We start from the raw sequence: 21365 nt of genomic DNA, 5'->3' as shown, positions 1-21365 counted from the left end.
GCTGCAGAGTGGGGGCACATCCTGAGACTCCTGATCTCTTTTTACAGGTTATATGAGCAGCAAATGCTTTATGGTATAATGACAGGTGTTTTCTTTGGCTGGGAAAATGCTCTGCCTTCAACACACCATGTTTCCAGTCGAGATTCTGGCTGGAGTTTGGAGAGAGGCTCTTCTGAGGTCTGGTAATGGAGGTATGACAAAACGGGGTTGAACGAAGGCTGAAAATGTCTTTTTTTTCCTTTCCCTAGGGATCTTTCCAATAACAGGATCAGTGGTTTAGATGTTGAGCTGTTCAGAAGCCTGACTTCGCTGGCAAAGCTGTGAGTACTTGCTGTGCCCCCCAGTCCTCCCAGTGCCCCCAGCACCGCTGAGCTGGGCCCTGGCTGGTGTTGCTCTGGTTTGTTTTGTTCTTGCTCCACCTCATCTCCTGAGCCCCACGTGGTCCTGTCCTGTCCTGAGGCCTTTGGCTGCCCAAAGTCTGGGAATTGGGAATTGGGATTTGGGCAGGGTTTGACCCTCTGGACTGCTGATGGAGAGGAGCTCAAGGCCAGAGAGGGAGAATTATCACAAGATGTCTGTTGGTACTGGAAGGGACCTTAAAGCCCTTAAAGTACCATCCCAGGGTACTGCAAGCTCTGCCCAGCCTGGCCTTGGGCACTGCCAGGGATCCAGGGGCAGCCACAGCTTCTCTGGGCACCCTGTGCCAGGGCCTGCCCACCCTCACTGGGAAAAGCTGCAGTGATGAGGAAGTTGCTTCTAACATGAGGAACCTTTCTCTCATTTACAGAGATATAAGCCACAACCAGATTTCTACATTAGAAGATGGAATATTTGATAATTTATTTAATTTAAGTGAAATGTAAGTACATCTTCTTTGTTTCCTGGTTCTTTATTTAGATCTTCCCTTGAAACATCCCTTCCTTTCCCGCTGGGGTGGGGGGTTGTGCTGACTTGGAGGGATGTTGGGCAGGTGCCCACCCAAGGAGCTGCTTTTTGGGGTGCCTCCAGTTCCTTCCTCAAGCTGTGTCCTGCTCCTGTTGTCCTTCAGTGCTCACCTCTTTCCAGACTTTGCCTCTGTCTCCTGGGTCTCTCCAACCTCTGCTGCTGCCTTCTTGTCCTCCTGGCTTCTCTCCCACGCCAGCTCTGCTGAGGTTCTTGTCTCTGACCATGCTCTGGGTCACCCTGTCCTGTTTGCATGGTCACACCTTGGGGCTGGAGCATCCAGAAGTCCCTGCAGGGTGGTGAGTCCTGACTGAGGTGTCCAAGTCACGTAAAGATGCTGTCCTTAAGTGATTCAAGTTTTTAGGTTTTGTTTTTTAATTGAAGTCTTTTGATGTTCTGTGAAGGGAGGTGAGGGGAGGCCACACATTTCTAGGAGAGGCCCCTGCAGTCACAGCACAATTGGCAGTTCTGCTCTGGCTGAGCCAAAGGGTTTAACCCATGCAAGCCCTCGTGGCAAGCGAGAGAGAAGCTCAGCCCCACATTACCCTGGGGACAGGACACAAAGAGCGTTCTCAGCTTTGCAGTTTGGCTCACAGCTGGCTCTGGAAAGACACAGAGCCCCGGGGCTGGGTCCCAGGGAGCCTGTCCCTGCTCAGCCTGGTGCCAAAGTGGTGCTTTCAGCCCCAGGGTCACCCTGCAAATGCCCAGCCCCACTGGCATCCGCCCCACATACAGCCCCAGCCCTGTCCTGCTCACAGCTGAGTGCCAAAGGCTGCAATTTGGATCAAGCTCAGCTGCAATTAAAGTTTCCCTTTTTTTCATTGAGCTGCCACATGGAAAGATTATCATTGACTTTGCATTTCTTTTTCTGGCAGATCAATTTTATTCCCTTAGCTATTTCTTAATGGGGCTGTAAATTGTCTCCCTGAGCAGGAGAGGCTGCCCTCATACCCTGGGGCTCTTGCATGGCAGATTATTTTAGATATATGATTGTGTCTGTCATTTGCTTCTAATTGCAACAATTATTTGTAGAGTTAAAAAAGTACTTGGAGTACTTGCCTAATTCTATCCTCTAGAAAAATCACATTAATTATTGCTTGATTCCCTATTCATTAACTCCTCTCCCAGTTATTCCGAAGCCTTTCAGTGGAGTGGCACAGATGGGAACAGGGAGGGCTCAGCACACTGCTGTAATTAAGGCTCAGCACATGTCACATTAATCCCTAACTTGTTCTGATCTCCCTCTGACAGAAACTTAAGTTGGAATCCATTTGTTTGTGACTGCAAACTGTCCTGGTTGCCCCGTTGGGTGGAAGACAGGGGAGTGAGGGTCCTTGAGGCGTCGGACACGCGGTGTGCCCACCCCCCCGAGGTGGCCAACCTGTCCCTCTTCGATGTCCTGTTCCTCAATGCCACCTGTGGTAAGGGAGGCTGCGGGGTGGAGGTGGCTGAGGGGGGGTGGGCTCAGGGGCAGCTGGGGCTCTGCAGACCTGGAGTGACCAGTTCTGACCTGATGGAAGAGGTGTTGGTCACACAGTCTGTACCCTGGTGCCTTAAGGACCAGTCCCACAGGGCTGAGGTTAGCCCTGATCACAGAGCACACACCACGGGGCTCTGGCTCTGTGACCTGCAGCCTCAGGCTTTCATTCTCCCAGGGTTTGAACAGGCTGACCTCGAGCACTGAAACCCCATGGGAGGTGATGGCACCCGGGGACACGCTGAGCTGGGTCTTTGCAGGTGGCAGAGCTTCTCTTTGGGAGTGCTGAGTGAACCCTGCCCTGATCTGCAGCTGCCTGCTCCAGGGGCATTTCACTGCTTGCCTGGCCAGGAGAAACATCGGGCAGTGATTCACTGCAAAAGGGAGAGCCCTCAGAAAGCTAATCCTGCCTGGATGCTCAGTTCCTCTGGAATAAGAGAGAGGCAGGGAGAGCAAGGGCTGCCTGTGGCAGGCAGCAGGCATCTCCTTTAATCTGGGAGCTGTGTGACAGGAGGATGCAGGGATGAGAACCCAGAGCTGTGTGACAGGAGGATGCAGGGATGAGAACCCAGAGCTCTGTGTCAGGAGGATGCAGGGGTGAGGATCCAGAGCTGTGTGACAGGAGGATGCAGGGATGAGGATCCAGAGCTGTGTGACAGGAGGATGCAGGGGTGAGGAGCCAGAGCTGTGTGACAGGAGGATGCAGGGATGAGGAGCCAGAGCTGTGTGACAGGAGGATGCAGGGATGAGAACCCAGAGCTCTGTGTCAGGAGGATGCAGGGATGAGAACCCAGAGCTCTGTGTCAGGAGGATGCAGGGGTGAGGATCCAGAGCTGTGTGACAGGAGGATGCAGGGATGAGGATCCAGAGCTGTGTGACAGGAGGATGCAGGGATGAGAACCCAGAGCTGTGTGACAGGAGGATGCAGGGATGAGGAGCCAGAGCTGTGTGACAGGAGGATGCAGGGGTGAGGATCCAGAGCTGTGTGACAGGAGGATGCAGGGGTGAGGCTGAAGGACCCAGAGCTGATGGGAGCCAGCTGAGCTGCCTGGTGGGGCACAGCGTTCACCAGGACCAAAATCGTGGTCGTGGTTGCTCCTCTCCCCCTGGCAAAGCTACCCCAGCTTGCAGCATCTTGCAGGAATTATCAAAGGGAAAAACACTTGGCGCTGTTACTGCTCTTGATAATTAGTTGTTCCCTCTTGAACTACTTTAAGCCAGTGTGGAAACAATAATGTGAGGCTGCCTTCTGGGTAATTCAGTGTAATGGGAGTAGGCTGGGACAGCCTGCCAGCCCCTGACAGTTCTCAGTGACCAGCAGAGGATGAAGAATGACCAGGCTGGTGGTGGAAAGCAGTTCCCGTGCCGTGCTCCTCTCTGGGGACTGTTCTTAGGAGAAGTGGCTGAGCATTTGCAGGAAGGCTGTGCAGGAAGCTGGACAGTTGGATGGGTTTGATCTGGGAAGATCACACGAGGCTGGAGCTGTTGAGATGTTTGGGGGAGATGTTGTAGCAACCAGCAGCAACAGCGGCGCAAACGTGGCCAGGCTGCGTGGGCAGGGGCCGAGGCAGAGGCCCTGCCTGGGTGTTTGTGGCAGGGAAACGTCCCAGCCTGTGCAGGCCAGAGAGCAGGGATGGCACCCAAGGGAAGGAGCTGTTCCTCTGGGCCTGGGGCTGTCCTGGCTCTGTGTCCATGCCCGTGTGTGTCCCTGTTCCCTGTCCCAGCTCGTGTTGTTCCTGTGCATCCTTCCCGTGGGCATCCCTGCAGCCCCCTCGGGCCTGGCAGTGCCCTCCTCTCCAGCACCACACGTTCCTGCAAGGAGGGAAGCTCGTGGCTCTCCCCATGCAGAGGGGTGCTTCGGGGAGTGGGCCTGGTGGAGGGTCCATCAGTGTGTCCCCTGTGTCCCCAGTGTGCCACTGCCCGAGGGTGTTTGGTTTGGGATTTGCTGGAGGTCCCAGGCAGCACATGGTGAAATATTCTGCACTGACCCAGCCAGGGTACCACCAAAGGACACCCTTTTGTCACGGCCTCACTTGGTAGCCAGTCCTGTGGCCTCCTCTGAGTGTCAGACTCGGCGGCTCCACGTCCCACGGGAGTGTCAGGCTCTCCAAAGCCCTGTTTTATTTACTGAGTGCTGCTGCTCCATAAATCTGTGTGACTGGCTTGTTATTTCTGTCATCACTAATTAGCATAAAGAGTTTGGAAACTGTTGCTGGGGGATTAAAGACTTCCCAGGCAAGTCTCAAAAAAGGAAATGCTCAGAGTAGGAGCCGAGCTGGAGAATTCCATTCCCAGGAGTGTGGGGTGGTTCTCCTGGAGGGTCTCACCAATCCAGGGCATCCCAGAGTCTGTTTTGCAAGAGGATCTTCTGTTCTGTCCTGCAGGAGCTCAGTACATCACGTGTCTGACAGACAACCACACGGAAGAAGCTGAGCTTATCCTTTTCACCTCTGTCCACCCTGGGAACCTCACCGAGGAGACCTGCAGTGCCCTCTGTTACTCCCAAGACCAGGAATATGGGGGTTTCAGCTCCCAGGGGCAGTGTTTGTGTGGAACTGCCCACGAAACAAACTCTTCCTCCGGCTGTTTGCCATTTTGCACTGAGCATTTGTCTGGGCAGGGCTGTGGTGGCCCCTCTCTCGTCCCCTTGCCCTTCCAGGCACAGCTGCCTGTGTCTTTCACGGGACTCCAGCCCCGGTACAGCCTGCACCAGCCCGTGCTCTTCAATGTCAGTATTCCCATTGCTGTCAGCACTTTACTGTGGGATTTTGGGGACCACACTGAGGTTCTCAACACCACTGGCCACACAGCTGTGCACAGCTACGCCTTACCCGGGCACTACAACGTCACTGCCACCGTCCTCGTGGGCTCCAGAGTCCTGTCCCAGCAGGCAGAAATCGAGGTGGTGGCTGCACCCCAGCAGCTGGAGCTGCAATGTCCTTCCTTGGTGGTGGCAAACGAGAGCCTGGACATCCGGATCCGCAACCGGGGCGGCACCGGGCTGGCGGTGCTCTACGGGATCACTGCCGAGCCCGGGGAGCTGGGCAGGGGTGAGCAGGGCTGCTGGGGGTGCTGGGGGCTGGCACTGGCTCCCCTTTGCCAGCGAAGGGTGAGGGATGGCTCCTCCTGGCTGAGTGTGCTGCACTTGGACAGCGATGGGGTTTGTTGGCTTTGGGGCTGGGACGTTCCCAGAGCCTCTCTGCCCAGACTGGGTTGGGGTGTGGCCCGTAGAGAGGATGTCAGCCTTGTGTTCTTTCTGCAGCTGTTCACCCCATGTGCCCCCCTGAGGGCCTGGTTTTCCCGGGCAATAACCACTGCTACCAGCTGGTGGTGGAGAAGGCGGAGTGGCTGGAGGCGCAGCGGCACTGCCAGGAGCTGGGGAATGGGGACCTGGCTTTCGTCAGCAGCCCCGACATCCAGAGCTTCCTGGTGGCTCACGTCATCAGGTGAGTGAGGAGGGCAAGGGTTGGCATCACCTAGGGACAGCTTTGGGGTTCCTGAGGGCACATCTGCAGAGGGATCTGCCCGGGCTGGACAGGAGGAGATGGTGGGGGTGAGGGTGCTGAACAAAGAGGAGGAGTGAGCAGAGCTTGAGCCCTTGCTGGGCAGGGCTTCTTCCCTTTAAGGCTGTGGAGGGAAGAGGAGGAATGGGGCAGAACAGCTGGAAATCACAACTGGGAATTGAGAGACTGAGGGGCTTCTTGTACCCTGTGTGTGTGCCTGTGGATGCCTCTGAAATAGGAAAAGGGCTCCTGTGCCCTTAGACACGGCTGCAGCCCAAAGCCCAGAGCCTTTCCCCTCCCATCTCTCATCCTGGGAAGCAGCAGTGCTCCTCTCCAGCAGCATCTGTTCCACCTCAGGACTGGCCTTTATAAACAGAGAGCCTTGCAAGTGTCAGCCTTTGATTAAATCCGCCCCTCTGAGTGCCCTTTCTCCAGCCAGTCATTCTGGGGGAGGGAGGACAACCAGGAGAGCTCTCAGGGCCTGACAGCCTTGTCAGCACTCCCAGCTGCAGCTGTGGGAGAGGGCTCCTCACAAACACATCCCAGAAAGCACATGGAGGGAGCAGCTGCGGGTGACGTGGGCTCTGAACGCTCCGCTCCAGGGCTGACAGCCCCTTCTTCCCAAACTTGTATCCGTGCCCTGTTCCCCTCACACGGGGCTGCATCCTGAGGTTGCAAACACGTGTTCCCCGCTCTGGGGAGGGGAGGCTGTCCCTGTGCACGGGCTGGGAGCTGGGCATGGTGCTGGGATGCGGCAGGAATCGCGTGTGGAGCTGCCGGGCTGCGGCGCAGAAATCACGAGAGCCGGGAGGGGAGGAGGCTGTTCCCCAGCTGCTGCCCCACGGCCCTCTGCTCCCCAGCCCCCTCCAGGCCGTGTGTTTATTTTATTAATCCACGCAGATAAACATGAAGGAGGCAGCTCTGGGATGCAATTTCCCTGGTGGTGAAAGGCGAAGGGCCGAGCTGCAGGATTTTGGAACACGCAGCTCCCATAGTTTCTCATGGGAAGATGGCAGGAGCAGGAAGCTGTTTCCCGTTAGGGCACAGAGCAGGGCTCTCCTCCTTTGCTCCTGCTGTGGGATGGCCTCTGCAGGAGCAGCTTGTGCTGAGCTGGTCCCTCCCTGCCTGCAGAAGCAGAGGATGGGCCCATCCAGAGGGACCCCTCTTTCTGGGCAGCACAGAGAGCCCCTCTGCCCTTCCAAGCCTCCCCAGGCTTGCTCTGCTCCTCCTGCCCACCAAGGCAGCTCAGTCCTTCTGCAGAGGCAGAGAAGAGCTCACATCTTGCTTCAAAAAAAGGTGTCCAGAGTCCTCCTGTTCCCCCAGCAATGGGCTGGGCAGTGGGGCAGGGTGGGAGGCAGCCAGCAGCTTGTCTTTTAGTTATTCCTGTCTTTCTTTCTTACTTGTTTTTTTTTCTAACGAGTTGCAGTTAGATCATAGCTGGAATTGGAAAAGGAAAATCTCCACTGAGTTTTCCTGATGGCAGCAGGCAGGCAGTTTCCTACCCTGCTCTCCCTAATTCCCTGCCAGTGGTTCAGGAGCAGAACACAGTCCTTATTTATTTTTTAATCTCATTTGGAGTGAAAACTACTGATTCACGGAACAAGTTATTTTTGTCATCGGTTTTCAGCATGACCTCATGAATCTTTTCAGCCTGGGGGTGGAGAGGCACCAGTTGCCACCAGTTATCTCCCCAGTCTGCCTTGCAGAGCTGTGGTACCACCCTGGGAGCACACTGGGGCAGGCGAGGGCATGGCAGGATCGATTTCCACCTGCAGGAGGGAGCATGGAGAAGGAGCTGAGAGCTTGGAAGGGTGCAGGATGTTAATATGGAGAAGTTAATAGAAGTTAATATGGAACAAATGCCTCCCTTTCTGCTGGGTGCGATTAGAAACAGCTCTCCAGGCTGTTTGTGGCTATGAGAGACCTCTCAGCACTTTCCACCAGGATCTCTGCTGGGATTCAGCCAGTTCCCAAATGGGGCAGGGACATTTCATCTCCTGAAAGGAGCCTGGCAGTGCCCTGTGTGTGGGGCTCAGCTGCCTGCAGTGCTGCAGCCTCTGCTTGTCCCCTTGGCTGCCGTGGCTGAGGAGCTCATCATCTCCAGGAGCTGCAGCCAGGAGAACTCCCAGCCCTGGCACTGCTGAGCTTTAATCCTGCACTGGTGCCAGTCCCACCTGCAGTGGAGAATTGACTGGAGTGAATCCCACAGGTCTGCACAGGAAAAGCACAAGTTTTCTGAGGGACTCAGCTTTCCCAGCCAGTTCTGTGTGACCAGATCATTCCTCTTGGGTCAGGACTCAAAACTGGCTTGGCAGAGTCTGGGAGGGTCGTTTGGTGACAGAGTGCTCTGCTCAGAGTGGGGTGAGGCTCAAGTCAACCTGCTGGTCACAGAATCATGGAATTATGGGATGGTTTGGGTTGGGAGGGATCTTAAAACTCATCCACCCCTTTCCATGGCGGAGACACTTTCCACTATCCCAGGTTGCCCCAAGCCCTGTCCAGTCTGACTTTGGACACTTCCAGGGATCCAGGGGCAGCCACAGCTTCTCTGGGTACCCTGTGCCAGGGCTGCCCACCCTCACCAGGCTCTAGGGACAGAGGTGGGAAGGCTGAGGAGAGCAGTGCTGTGCAGTGGAGGGGCTGTTCCTGATGTTCTGGTGGTAGAGTGGATACTGAAACCCTTCAGTAATTGAAAGTCCCCATGAAATGCAGCCCATGACACCTCGATGGAGCTGTTGTTATGATTTTCAGAGAGAACCATAGATGGCAGCTGTCCCAGCTCTTTCTAATACCCATGATTTCCTGAAATCCCCCCTCCCCCTTCTTATATTTTTTTTTTTGCAGGAGCCTCGATGTCTGGATTGGATTCAACGATTTTGCAAGCTCTGGAGCGCAGCAGAGAGGGGAAGGATTTAATCTGGAGAGCTGTCAGAACTGGCTGCCAGGAGAGCCCCATCCCTCCAACGCCGACCACTGCGTGCGCATGGGCCCGACGGGCCAGTGCAACACAGACCTGTGCATGGCCAAGCACAGCTACGTCTGCGAGTACAAGCCACAAGGTGGGCTCTGCTTGCCCTGCTGGCACCCTGGTGGGCAGCTGTCCCCTCACTGGCACTGCTGTGGATGCAGGGGGAGGCTCCTGCAGGGCATTGCCATGAAATGAGTGTGACTTGCAGCAATATTCCCAACCCCGACCTCCAGAAACCCAAAAGGAAGAGTTTGGCTTACTCCAGTCCTTGCCGTCAGCAGAGAGGAGCAAAAGTCTGAGGCAAAGCACTGGAAATTGCTTTTCCCTCTAATCTGAGCAATCTCTGCTGCTGCCAGGATCTGAGGCCGTGGTGCTGCCTGGGTGTCCTTCATTGTGTATTTTGGGAGGTGGCTCAGAAGTTGATTAGATGAGGTGTGCTGGGCAGGTTTGTGGTTATTCAGCTGTCCAGATCTTCCACACCGGTGTAGGAAGTAAGAAAGAGAAGTAGAATGAACATGAAACAGGGGAGAAGATTTATTTAAGAAGGAAAAGCAATGGGCAGAGAGGGCACTGGCCTAGTCAGAGGGGCAGAGAGAGCCACCAGTGTTTGCCACTGGTGGAAACCAGCTGGTTGTGACCACATTTCCCAAAAAGTCCGGGGGCATGGGGAGGATGAGGAGGTGCACCTGGTGCTCAGAACTTCCAAGCAAACCATTAGTGGTTGGAAGGGAGAGTTACTTGCACAGTTCCTAGAAGTCAAAATTGCTGAACATCGAAAATGAAAATGTTATTTGTGCTGGATGAGAAAGAAATCAGGACACCTGCAAGGAGCAGGAAGGTGCAGGATTATCGAGCTGCTGCTCTCCTGAGTGGTCCAAGCCCTGCTGCAGTTTCACAGGGTGGAAGGAATGGCCTCAGGCCCTGCTGAGTCTCACGGGCTTTGTTCCAACATTCCCTTTGTAAACAGGAGTTCTCCTAAATGCCGAAAACTTCTTTGAGGGGGCCGCGGAGTTGGGCACACACGAGGCCGTGAGGACCCTGAGCGAGGCTGTGCCGGCAGATCCGTGGCAGGCTGAGGAGGTGAGGGGGGTTTGCTGCTCCTGCTGCTGCCCGGGCTCCCTGGGGATGCAGCAGTGAGAGCCTGTGTGTTCTGCAGGTGCTGGCGTTCCCCGAGCTGCCCTTCAGGCACCAGGGCTTCCTCACCGCCCTGGAGTTCGTGACACAGGAGCTGCACCAGCCCGTCCTAGTGAGGTTCCAGGTGTACAGACTGATGGAGGGAGAAGGTGAGGCTTCTCCTCAGCGCCTGTGGGATTGACACCATCAAACTGGGGCTGGCCTTGTGGCCCCTCTGGTCCTCTGACACTTAAGGGCTCAGAGATTTGGTTCTGCTTTTTGAGGAGACCAAAGTGCAGGATCCACAGCCTTGGAGAAGTGGTTATCCTGGAGAAAATAACAGGGGGAGAAACCTCTCTCAATGCATGAGGAGAATGTGAGTGTGAGGACCATGTGGAAAAGCTCGTTAATCTTCTGAGCTGTATTTTTTACTTTCTGAAGACACATGTCAAACGTGAATGTGTTCTGGTCCATCTGGCCCCACGGGTTAACAAGGAAGAACATTTTTCTGAGCCCATTTCTTCCTGATGGATGAGATAATCTAAAAAGCCTTTTATTCCTTGTACAACAGCTCAACAGTCACAGTTTTGGCAACAATTAATCCTGCAGCAGAATGTTTGTTGTAGCGGTGGGGTTGGCTGGTTACAAAAGGATCTTTTTTGACACTGACAAGCTGATACTTTGACATGGAAACATTAACTTCAGAAAAGTTGCTTAATGTGTTTTTAATGTCAAGGCCAACTCTTGCTTTCACTTGGACTGGCTTTTGCTGTAGCACAGATCCTTTCAGAGTGCGAATTGGTACATTCTCATTGGAAAAGAGACAACTTTGGGTTTAATGATCTTGGTGGATTTTTCCAGTAAAACAGGACGTTTATGTAGCGGCAGGATGTGCTGCAGTTGCAGCTTTTACTAAGAGTGGAGCACCATTAAAATGGAAAAAGTGGTGAATTTGGAGCAAAGAAGTGCATTAGTGGTGTTACTCATCAGAATGGCGATCCCTGATTTCTCTTTCCCTTTTTCCAGACTACCAGGAGGAAAACAGTACCACAGAACCACTCCCCAGCACTCAGGATGACGGGAACTGGACGCTGCTGGAGTGCCCTCCTGGTCTCCAGTGGTGTCCTTTGACAAATTTGTGCTCGTCCCACAACAACTGCTGCAATGGGACCGAGTGTGCCAACAGTTCCTTTGGCAGCAGCCTTGTCCCCGGCTCCCTGCAGCCCAACCACAGCCAGCCCAGCTATGAACTCCTCAAGGAGCTCCTCTTCATGGTACCAGCTGGCCCCTCCTCCCAGTATCAGGTCAGTGTTCACTGCTCTGAGCAGTGACTGGGTGGGGCAGTTTTCTCCTGAGGGCTTTGGGTGAGTTTGGGTTGTTCCCATGTGGCAAATGAAGCCACTGAAGTCCATTGGAATGAAAGGACGTGCCCAGTGTCACACGGGCCGTGGGCTCCCTGCTGTCCCCTGTGCCGGGGATGCTGTGGGGTGTCCCTGCCCATGGCAGGGGGTGGAACAGAATGGACTTTGAGGTCCCTTCCCACCCAAACCATTCTGTGTTTCCATGAAAGGGCTGTGCAGATTCCACGGGCTGTTCCTGTGGCATTCACACAGTGGAGATGGGGCAGAAAGTTGATTTCTCTGTTGGCACATTTGATTCAGAGAGGCCGAGGAGGGTGTGGAGTGGTGAGAGGTCTCCCCGTGCTGTGTTTGGATCTGCACCTTTTCTGTTGGTTCCCACCTGGCAGGAAATCCAGCACTTTTCCCGGGCAGGAGCTGGGTGCTGACTGCTCTTTACGTGAGGCGTTAATCCAAACCCCTCTCCTCTCTCTGCAGGCCACGTTCAGAAAAGAAAACATCTTTGTCAGGGCTGGGGATGTCTTCAGCATCCGGCACAACGCAAGCTGGGGCTCGTTCCTGCAGTGCCACCGCAGTGCCACCTCCCTGGAGGGAAGGAACTCCTCTGAGCGGGCCCGGTCGCTGTCCCCCGGCTCCGCGGTGAGCCCGGCGTGCTCGCTGCGGGTGCGCTACGCCGAGGAGCAGCTGGTGCCGGTGCTGGGCGCGCCCAACGCGGGGCTGCGGCAGCCGGGGCGGTACACGCTGCGTGCCAGCGTGGACAGCGGCCTCTTCCACGCCAACCTGTCCTGCGGCTTCCGCGTGGCCTCGCGCGTGTCCGGCCTGCGCGTCCTCCACCCCGCCCCGCAGGGCTCCCGCCTCTACCTGCCCGCCAACCACAGCGCCCTGCTGGTCAAGCTGTCCTCGGGGGACAACGCCACGGCCTCCTGGCTGGGGGACAATGACAGCGTGCCCTTCGTGGCCGCCTGCCCCGCGGCCCTGGCCCCGCTGTGCGCCAGGGAGACCAACGACACCTGGTTTGCCGTGGTGCGGCTGCGCGGCCTCGGGGAGGGCCTCAGCACACACGTGCTGGTGGCGGAGAACGCGGTGAGCTCGCAGAACATCACGCTCACCGTGAAGGTGGAGGAGCCCATCCGCGGGCTGAGGGCCACCCCGGACCCCGAGAGCAGAGTCCTGGTGAACACACGGGTGGTGAGTGTCTGCTGCTGCCCCGAGCCCGTCCCTGCTGTGTCCAGAGGGGCTGCTGGGGGTGTCTGCCTGTGGGGAGAGGGCACCGCTTGCTGCTCAGCTGCCAGGCCGTGCTGCCCGCACTGCTGCAGGCACAGCTTGTGGCACCAGCACTGGTGCTCTCCAGCAGGAGGGCAGCTCTGCCCCACGTTCCCCTGGAGCCCCTGAGGTAAGGCAGTGCCTCCTGCCAGGGAACACAGCCTGGCCGGTTCCCCAGGACACCAGAGGCGTTAGGAAGGGCCAGGGTTTACCTTGTTCTGCCCTGTCTGGGTAGGTGTTCCTTGAGGTGTTCAGATTTGCTCTGCTAAATCCTTGTATCAGCTGGCTGAAGCTGTAGAGGTGTTTCATCCCTCCAAGTCTTGGAGTTCCTCTGGTGTTTGCTGTCTTGTTTTCTCCAGCCCCGCATCCCCAGAGCGACAGCCCTGGGAAGCTGCTCAGTAACTGCCCCAAATGCTCTGTACAAGCTCTGGCTGCTTCTGGCAGATCCTGTGCCTGCACCTCTCAGTCTCACCCTTGCTGCTGCCACAGGCTGCTCAGGAGGCACTGTGGGAGTGAGGAGGGACCTGCCCTGTCCAACCCCTTCAGGCTTTGGGTCAGGCACCATCCCTGGATGAGGGTCAGAGGCTCATCTTACACGTGTAGCTAAAGCCAGGCTGTTTCTGCAAAGATTTCAGAAGGTTTTTAGTCAGCAAGAGAGACCTGATCACAAGAGCAGAGTGCTGGGCAGTGGGAGCAGGGAGTGTGGGGTCTGCTCCCAGCTCTGCTGGGGATTTATGGAGTCAGGGTCTGCATTTCTCCATCAGCAGCAGAGCCACAGATGATCTGTCACCTCTGTGCCTTGCTCTGAGGGCACTGCAGGTGTGGGAGCCTCCCAGTCTGGCTCTGTTCTCTCTCCAGTTCAGCTGGAGGTCTCCTGGGAAGTGCTGGGCATGCTTTTCTCTTGCACTAGTGTGAAATGTTCTCGTGCCTTTCAGAGCTACATCCCTGTGATGGAGGCTGGGTCAGATGTGACTTTCCGATGGACAGTAGATGATAAGCCATCTTTCACTTTTTACAATGTTGTCTTCAACGTTATCTACCAAAGCCCAGCTGTGTACAAGCTTTCGGTAAGCCAAGGCCTTTCCCATGACACCATTTCACCCCTGGGTTTCCATCTCATCCCACAAACTCCTCAGGAAAAGCAGCAGGGAGAGAAGGCAGAGCTCGGCTGAGGTTTTCACTGTGCTCTCTGCTATTTCTCACTGAGCTCCTCTTGCAAATGCAAATAGTTTCTTCTACTCCTACATTACTGTGCTGTATTCCTCCTCTTTGCTTTCTCCTCTTTTCTCCAAGTTCCCCTTTCTGTTCATGGAGTGTCTGTGCTTCCCCCTCCTTCCCAGCAGGAATAGCAGGGAGCCTCTGCTCTGGCAAGCAGGAAATCTGGATTCAGAACCTGGCAGAGGCAGGATGTGTCACAAGACTTCCATAGGCAGGACAAAGCCTCTCCCACGAGCTCCTGTGTTCTCTGTCCTGTTCCCTTTCTCCTGGTGCAGACTGGAACGCTGGGTTTTGCCATGGCCCCTGAAGGGTGGAGCAGAGTCTGGGCCGAGGGGGGGTCTGTTGTGGAACAGGAGTTGATCTCTGGCCAGAACATCTTTATGTGTCCTGCCCTGCAGAGCCTGCTCTGGTGCAAGGTGCTGGATCTGCTCTCAGGGTGCCTCTTGGCCTCCTGAGCAGACACCAGCCCAGCCCTGAGGCCACGCTCACACTAATTTGCTTGGTGCAGCACTAATTTGCTGGGTGCAGCACTAATTTGCTGGGTGCAGCACTGTGCTGAGGGCCTGGGCTGCTTTCACCTGCAGAGCTGCCAAGGTGCTGTTAGCCTGGGGGGCTCTGGGCTCAGGGCAGCACAGCCACAGAACCCCAGACACAGCTGCCATTGGGAGCTCTGTTCCTGTGGGTTTGAAGGACCCCTCTGCCAGCAGCTCAGCTCTCCTGCAGGTGAGAGGGTGGGGAGGCTCTGTCAGTGTTACATGCCTAGAAAATTGTGAGGATTCTGCTCTACTTCTGTCATGTCTCTTCAGTCTCCTGCATCCCTTTCCCTGCTCTGCCCAGCCTTGCTCTCCCTCTCTGTGCCCACCACACCGGGATCCTGGAGCTGCACGTGGTGTGCTTGGTTTGTGAGCCTCTCCCATCCCTGCTCTGTGCTTGAAGCCACTTTTCTGCCACTCTCCCCAGGGAATTGGATGGCTCTTGTCCCCTTGGTGGCAGCTGGAGCTGCAGGGCACATCAGAGCAGGCAAAGGGGCAGCTGGCAAGTTCACAGCCAGAGGAACCTCAGGATGAGAAGCTCCTCTCCGTGTCCTCTTGCTGTAGCACCAGCCCTTCCTTGGCTGTAGAGGTGACCATGTGGCCACTCTCTCTGCCCTGACCTGCTCACCTGCCTGGTGGTGCTTCCTCAGTGCAGCAAAGCCCCGCCCTGAGGGCAGCAAGGGGACCCAAACCCATTCCTTGTCCCCCTGTCCTTCCCAGCTCACCGCCTCCAACCACGTCAGCAACTTCACGGTCAACTACAACGTGACGGTGGAGATGATGAACAGGATGAGGAACCTGAGCGTGGAGGGTGCCCTGCCCGTGCTACCCCAGAACAGCAGCGTGGAATTCAGCGCCAGGGTTCACGTGGACTCGGCTGTGGAGGCTCTGTTCCTGTGAGTCCTTTGCTGCTTCCCCAAACTTAGGATCTCTCTGTGCATGTCTTAGCTTGCCTGCAGGTTCTCTTCCCAGGGCCAACTGGTCCATCTCAGCTGCTGTTTAGTTCAGATGGAATCTGTGTGAGTGGGGGTCAGTCACACACCTGTAATTCAGGCTGAAATCCTTCATTTAAAGTGTTACAACACTGCTTTAATTTGGGTTCTTCCTCTTCTTGCTGGTGCTGTGCTCCTCTCAGCACAGCTGCTGTTTTGACACTTGGCATTCTGCTTCCTGTGCTTTTTTTTGGAGAACCTGGCCCTGACCTGAAATACAAGGCATGATTCCTCTGGGATTTCTGTGATTCTGCTGTTGTGCAGTGTAACATGGTTTGCCTGTTTCTCCAGGTGGGATTTTGGAGATGGTGTCCAGGAGACATACCTGTTCAAACCTCCTTACAACAAGTCTTTCCTTGTTCCTGATCCCAGTGTGCACGAGGTTGTCATTCAGCACAATGTTTCACACATCTATCAAGACCCAGGTATGCTCAACAAGGTTTTTTGGGGAAGAAGGGACTCAAGCATTTTTGGTATGAGGGGTGTACAAGACACCTTCCAAAAAAACCAGGGCTCAGAAATCATTGCCTGATTCCTGAACAAACAGCTGGAGTGACTGGAAGTCTCCACCAGTTGCCATCCTCTCTGTTTCCCAGGGAAGTTTGGCCATGCTGTAAGAAGCAGATCCGCCACACTCAGCCCCTTTTTGGGCAGTCTCAGCAGAATGATGAGGGGCTGGCCAGCACTGGGCTGGTGGGAGGGATGGGCAGCAGGAAGGGTGTGTTCTGTGGGTGAGCAGGAAGAAAATCTTTTCTCTCTACCTGTTGGACCTGGCTCCTTTCTTGGTGTCTGGTCCCCACACACACGACCTGGTGTAATTCCTGCTGGTCCTGGGCTGGAGCAGGGCAGCCCTGAGGGTGCACAGCACAGGAGCAGAGTGTCCCCTGTCACACCCCCCACCCCAGCACTGAGAAGCTGCTGACAGGCACATCCTCACCCTGCCGTGGTTCTGCTCTCTCCCAATGCAGGAGAATATGCCCTGATGGTGGTTGTGTCCAACGAGTATGAGAACCTCACCCACCTGAGCCCAGTTCACGTTCACAGCTGCCTGACTGACGTGAAGGTGGAGGCAGAGGAGGATGTTTTGGTCGTGGGCCGGCCGGTCACCTTCCGAGCCACTGCCCTGCCGTCCGCGTACGGCGTCGTGTACACCTGGGACCTCGGGGACGGCTCCCCCCTGCTCACGGGGATGCAGCCCACGGTGACCCACAGCTACCCCCGCAGAGGGGTGTACAACGTCACCCTGACAGCCAACAACACCATCAGCAGCCTGCAGACCGTGGAGGGCTACCAGGTGTTTGAGGAGATATCGGGGCTCCGCGTCTCGGCGGACGAGGCCGCAGAGCTGGGGGCAGCCGTCACCGTTAACGCCTCCGTGCAGACCGGGGACAGCATCACCTGGACATTCGACATGGGGGACGGGACAGTGCTGAGGAGCCGGGTGCCAGTGGTGGAGCACGTGTACGTGAAGGACATCAACTGCACCGTGAACGTCACGGCTGTCAATCCTGTGAACTCTGTCTCCCAGGCTGTTCCTGTCCAGATATTTGTCCTGGAAGTGCTCAAAATAGAGCCTGCTTCTTGCATCCTGGAGCACCCGGACGTGCAGCTCACTGCCTATGTGACAGGGAATCCTGAGGAGTACATCTTCGACTGGACTTTCGGAGATGGCTCGTCCAATGTCACAATCAGTGGGGACCCTGTGGTGATGCACAACTTCACCCGGAGCGGGACATTCCCTCTCTCCCTGACCCTCTCCAGCAGCTTTAACAAGGCCCACTATTTCACCAGCGTCTGTGTGGAGCCAGAGATCCTCAACGTCACCCTGCTCCCTTCCAAGCGCTTTGTGAGGCTCGGGGAGGAGGCCTCCTTCCAGGTCAGTGCCGTGCCTCCCTACCAGTACCGCTACCGCTGGGACTTCGGCAACAACGAGTCCACCAGGTCCAGTGGCACTGAAGTGACCTACACCTACAAGAACACAGGGGTCTTCCTGGTCACAGTGACCGTCTCCAACAACGTCTCCTTCAACAACGACACGGCGTTTGTGGAGGTCCAGGAGCCAGTTGGAGTGGCAAAGATTGAGTATAACGGGACAGATGTTCTGGAGCTGAACCAGGTCTACCTGTTCTCTGCCAGCATGAATGGAACCAAAGTGAGCTACTGCTGGGACTTTGGGGATGGCACTGTCCAGCCTGGGCAAGTGGCCACTCACTCCTACAACAGCACAGGCCACTACAGCATTACAGTGATGGGGCAGAACGATGTGAGCTCCAATGAGACCACCATCGACATCTCTGTGAAGCGGCGGCTCTTTGGCCTGACCGTCAATGCCAGCAGGACGGTGGTGCCACTGAATGGGTCGGTGAGCTTCGTAGCCACTCTGGTGGCTGGCACTGCCCTCCGCTACTCGTGGATCCTCTGCGATCGCTGCACTCCCATCCAGGGCTCCTCCACCATTTCCTACACCTTCCGCTCCGTGGGCACCTTCAACGTCATCGTGACGGCCGAGAACAAGATCAGCTCGCTGCAGGACAGCATCTTCGTCTACGTCCTGGAGCAGATTGAGGGCCTGCAGGTGGCCAGCGCTGACCTGGTGGAGGACATGTATTTCCCAACCAACAAAACGCTCCATTTGCAGGCCGTGGTGAGAGAGGGCACAAACATCTCCTACAGCTGGGTGGTCCAGCGGGACGGCAATGCTGTGCAGACCTTCGCTGGGAAAACCTTCCCCTTGAGCATCCTGGAAGCTGGGAACTACACTGTCTACCTGAAGGCCACCAACATGCTGGGCTGTGCCACTGCTAACAGGACACTGGAGTTCATTGAAAGCCTTGGTGTCCTAAAGCCCCACGCCTTGCCCAACCCAGCTGCTGTTAATGCCTCTGTGAACATAAGTGCCACCATAACCAGTGGCACTGGCATCACGTACGTGTGGTACCTGGAGGATGGCTCCTCTCCTGTCACCTCTGAACCCTTTATTATACACTCCTTCCAAAGCCCTGGAATGATTGAGGTCATTGTTGGAGCAGAAAACAAGCTGAATTCAACCAATGCCTCTGTTTCTGTCTGTGTGGAGGAGGTCATTGAGGGGCTGAGCATAGGGACAGCAGAGCTGGACTGTAGGTACGTCTCCTCAGGCTCCACGGTGGTCTTCGAGGGGGAGCTGCAGAGGGGGACTGAGGTGACGTGGCTGTGGGAGGTGCCAAATGGCACGCTGAGCGGGCAGTCCGTGGCAGTCACCTTCCCCACGGCAGGGCTGTTCACGGTCCATCTGAACGCCTCCAACGACATCAGCTGGGCTCTGGCCAGCAGGAACATCTCAGTGCTGGACAGGATTCAAGGTCTGGAAGTTGTCGCCAGCAAGAAGGTGGTGGAGCCAGGGGAACAGGTCACCTTTGAGATCAGGATGCTGTCAGGTACCTCTGTGAGTTACCTGGTGAGCATCAGTGGGGACTACTCCGTGGTGCTCAACGGCTCCAGGTACACCCATGAGTTCACCAAGAGCGGCGATTATCTGGTGACCGTGACCGTGCAGAACCAGATCAGCATCGCCCACGCCCAGGTGCTCATCTCTGTCCTGGAGCCCATCCAGGACGTCAGGCTCCTGAACTGCTGCGAGGAGGGCATTGCCACGGGCACGGAGAAGAGCTTCAGTGCCCGCGTGGGCAGCGGCTCCCGCGTGTCCTTCTCCTGGCAGTTCTGCCTGTGGAGAGAGCGAGGCCGCTCTGTGGTTGCTGCGTCAGGAGAGAGAGTTTCCTATGCTCCAGAAGCTGCAGGGCTGCTGGAGATCCACCTCACTGCCTACAATGACTTGGGAAGTGTCAACATCACCAGAACCATCCAGGTGCAGGACCCCATAGTCCAGGTGTCCCTCAGTGCCACCAATGCCTTTGTCAACAGGACGGCGCTGTTCGAAGCCGCGGTGGTGCCCAGCAGCAGGAGCGTTGAGTTCTTGTGGAGCTTTGGGGATGGCTCTTCCACTCAAACCACCAGGGTTGCAGTGGCCAACTATTCTTACCTGAGCCCTGGGGATTACCTGGTGGAGGTGAATGCCACCAATCTCATCAGCTTCTTCATAGCCCAGCTCACTGTCACCGTCAAAGTCCTGGAGTGTGAGGAGCCCGAGGTGGAGTTGGCCCTGCCACCCCAGGTGGTTATGAAGAGATCCCAGAGGAACTACCTGGAGGCACAGATTGACCTCCGAGGGTGCATCAAGTACCAGACAGAGCACCTGTGGGAGATCTACCGAGCACCCAGCTGCATGACCTTGGATGACTCCAGCAGGATCCGGCTGCCGAACGTCGACGTGAACAGGCCCCAGCTGGTTATCCCAAAGCTTGGCCTGGAAGTTGGGAACTATTGTTTCATGTTTATTGTCTCCTTTGGAGACACCCCGCTGTCCAAAAGCATCTTTGCCAATGTGACTGTGATCCCCAGCAAGCTGGTGCCAATCATCGACGGGGGGTCATACCGGGTATGGTCCAACACTCAGGACTTAATCTTGGATGGGGAGAAATCCTACGACCCGAACCTGGATGACGGGGAGCAGACCCCGTTGTTGTATGAGTGGTCCTGCACATCCTCCTCCAAGGTAAGAGCAGCCTTGCCCAGCCAGAGTGACCATTTGGGAGCTGCAGCTCCACCACAAACAGGTCTGGGGTGAGATGGTGTCGAGGGAAGCTTCTGTGAGCATCTTTAACAGTGCTGCTCTGGAAGGAGGGGTTGCAGAGGCTGAGTTCCCAGCTCAGGATGGGGGTACAGAAACTGGTGTGAGGTGTGGTGCAGTGCAGTGTCCCTGGGCAAGGCAGAAGGGCTGCCTCTGCAGGGGAGGCACTGGCATTGCTGCTTCCCTGGCACTTGGCCTGTGATTCCTGGTGCCAGTGCTGCTGCTTCCATGCACTGAGGCTGTTCTGGAGCTGCTAATGCAGTCTGGGAGCTCAGGGCTCTGGTCTCTCTCCCATTAGCAGTTAAATGTCACTAATGCCATCAGGGGACAAAGACTTCAGAGAGGTCAAGTGACCACAGCAGGTCAGTGTCCTCACGTGCTGAGGTGACCCTGCACTGATGGAAGGGCAAGGGAGAGCTGCCTGGCAAATCCTGGTGGGAATCAGCAGCATTTGTGATTGAATGTGGAACTCTTTTGCTTGTACAATGTCATGTTTTCTAGCTTTTTCTCAAAATAGCAAATATGAAGTGTGTGGGGCTTGGACCTTTTGGCTTAATGTGAGCTATTTGTGTTGCTTGGCAATGTTTATAAGATATTTAATGAAGAATTAATTGCTGTAAACTACAGATTTGAAACTCAGATGAAATACAGGAGTATTCCAACTACTGTTTACTAACCTGAAGAGTAGGATAATGTGTTTTATTGTCCACACACGCCCTGTTTCTCCCACCCCAGTGGTGGCACTGCACAGCAAGGTCTGTGACAGTGACTGTGTGGACCTGAATGTTTTGGCTGTGGACTAACCCGATGTGCTCCCGTACCAAGGAGGGTTTGAAAGTTCTTTTCTCCTTGCAAGCAGAGCTCGGCTGCAGGGTGCTCTCTGAATTTCAGTGCCAAGGAAGGAATTGTCACAATTTCCAAAGCTCTATTAGAGGCAGATGTGGAGTACACGTTCGACCTCACCGTCAGGAAGGAAGGGATGAGTCCCGAGGCCACCAACCAGACCGTATGTACCACACACAGCTGTCACCTCCTCTGCTTGGCACAGCCACCTCTCGGGCACAGAATCATGGGGTGGTTGGGTTGGAAGGACCTGAAAGCTCATCCAGTCCCACCCCCTGCCGTGGCAGGGACACCTTCCACTGTCCCAGGTGCTCCAAGCTCTGTCCAGCCTGGCCTTGGGCACTGCCAGGGATCCAGGGGCAGCCACAGCTGCTCTGGGCACCCTGTGCCAGGGCCTGCCCACCCTCAAAGGGAAGAATTAGTCCCTTTTCCCAAAGAAGTTTCTACAGGAGAAAGGAAACTCCCTTTACCGCTCTTTAGCAGTCCGAG

General features: G+C 55.8%; 1 protein-coding gene across 3 annotated transcripts in view; it reads left to right on the top strand.

Moving 5' to 3' along the window:
- Positions 1-21365, top strand: part of PKD1 (polycystin 1, transient receptor potential channel interacting) — an 80530-nt gene that overhangs the window by 31435 nt on the left and 27730 nt on the right. For 2 of the 3 annotated variants that reach the window (XM_063414621.1, XM_063414623.1), the window contains exons 2-16: positions 249-320; positions 788-859; positions 2194-2363; positions 4804-5469; positions 5682-5865; positions 8767-8981; positions 9858-9970; positions 10047-10173; positions 11030-11307; positions 11839-12549; positions 13560-13691; positions 15096-15271; positions 15659-15792; positions 16336-19958; positions 20890-21039. In XM_063414621.1, coding sequence (XP_063270691.1) covers positions 249-320; positions 788-859; positions 2194-2363; positions 4804-5469; positions 5682-5865; positions 8767-8981; positions 9858-9970; positions 10047-10173; positions 11030-11307; positions 11839-12549; positions 13560-13691; positions 15096-15271; positions 15659-15792; positions 16336-19958; positions 20890-21039 — 6823 coding nt within the window. The remainder of the gene's footprint in view (positions 1-248; positions 321-787; positions 860-2193; positions 2364-4803; positions 5470-5681; positions 5866-8766; positions 8982-9857; positions 9971-10046; positions 10174-11029; positions 11308-11838; positions 12550-13559; positions 13692-15095; positions 15272-15658; positions 15793-16335; positions 19959-20889; positions 21040-21365) is intronic. The other variant, XM_063414622.1, reaches the window with a different exon arrangement.

Source organism: Prinia subflava, chromosome 17 (assembly GCF_021018805.1).
Source record: "Prinia subflava isolate CZ2003 ecotype Zambia chromosome 17, Cam_Psub_1.2, whole genome shotgun sequence".
NCBI lineage: Eukaryota > Metazoa > Chordata > Aves > Passeriformes > Cisticolidae > Prinia > Prinia subflava.
The sequence above is the reverse complement of the archived record's forward strand: the minus strand, read 5'-3'. Positions and strand labels throughout refer to the sequence as shown.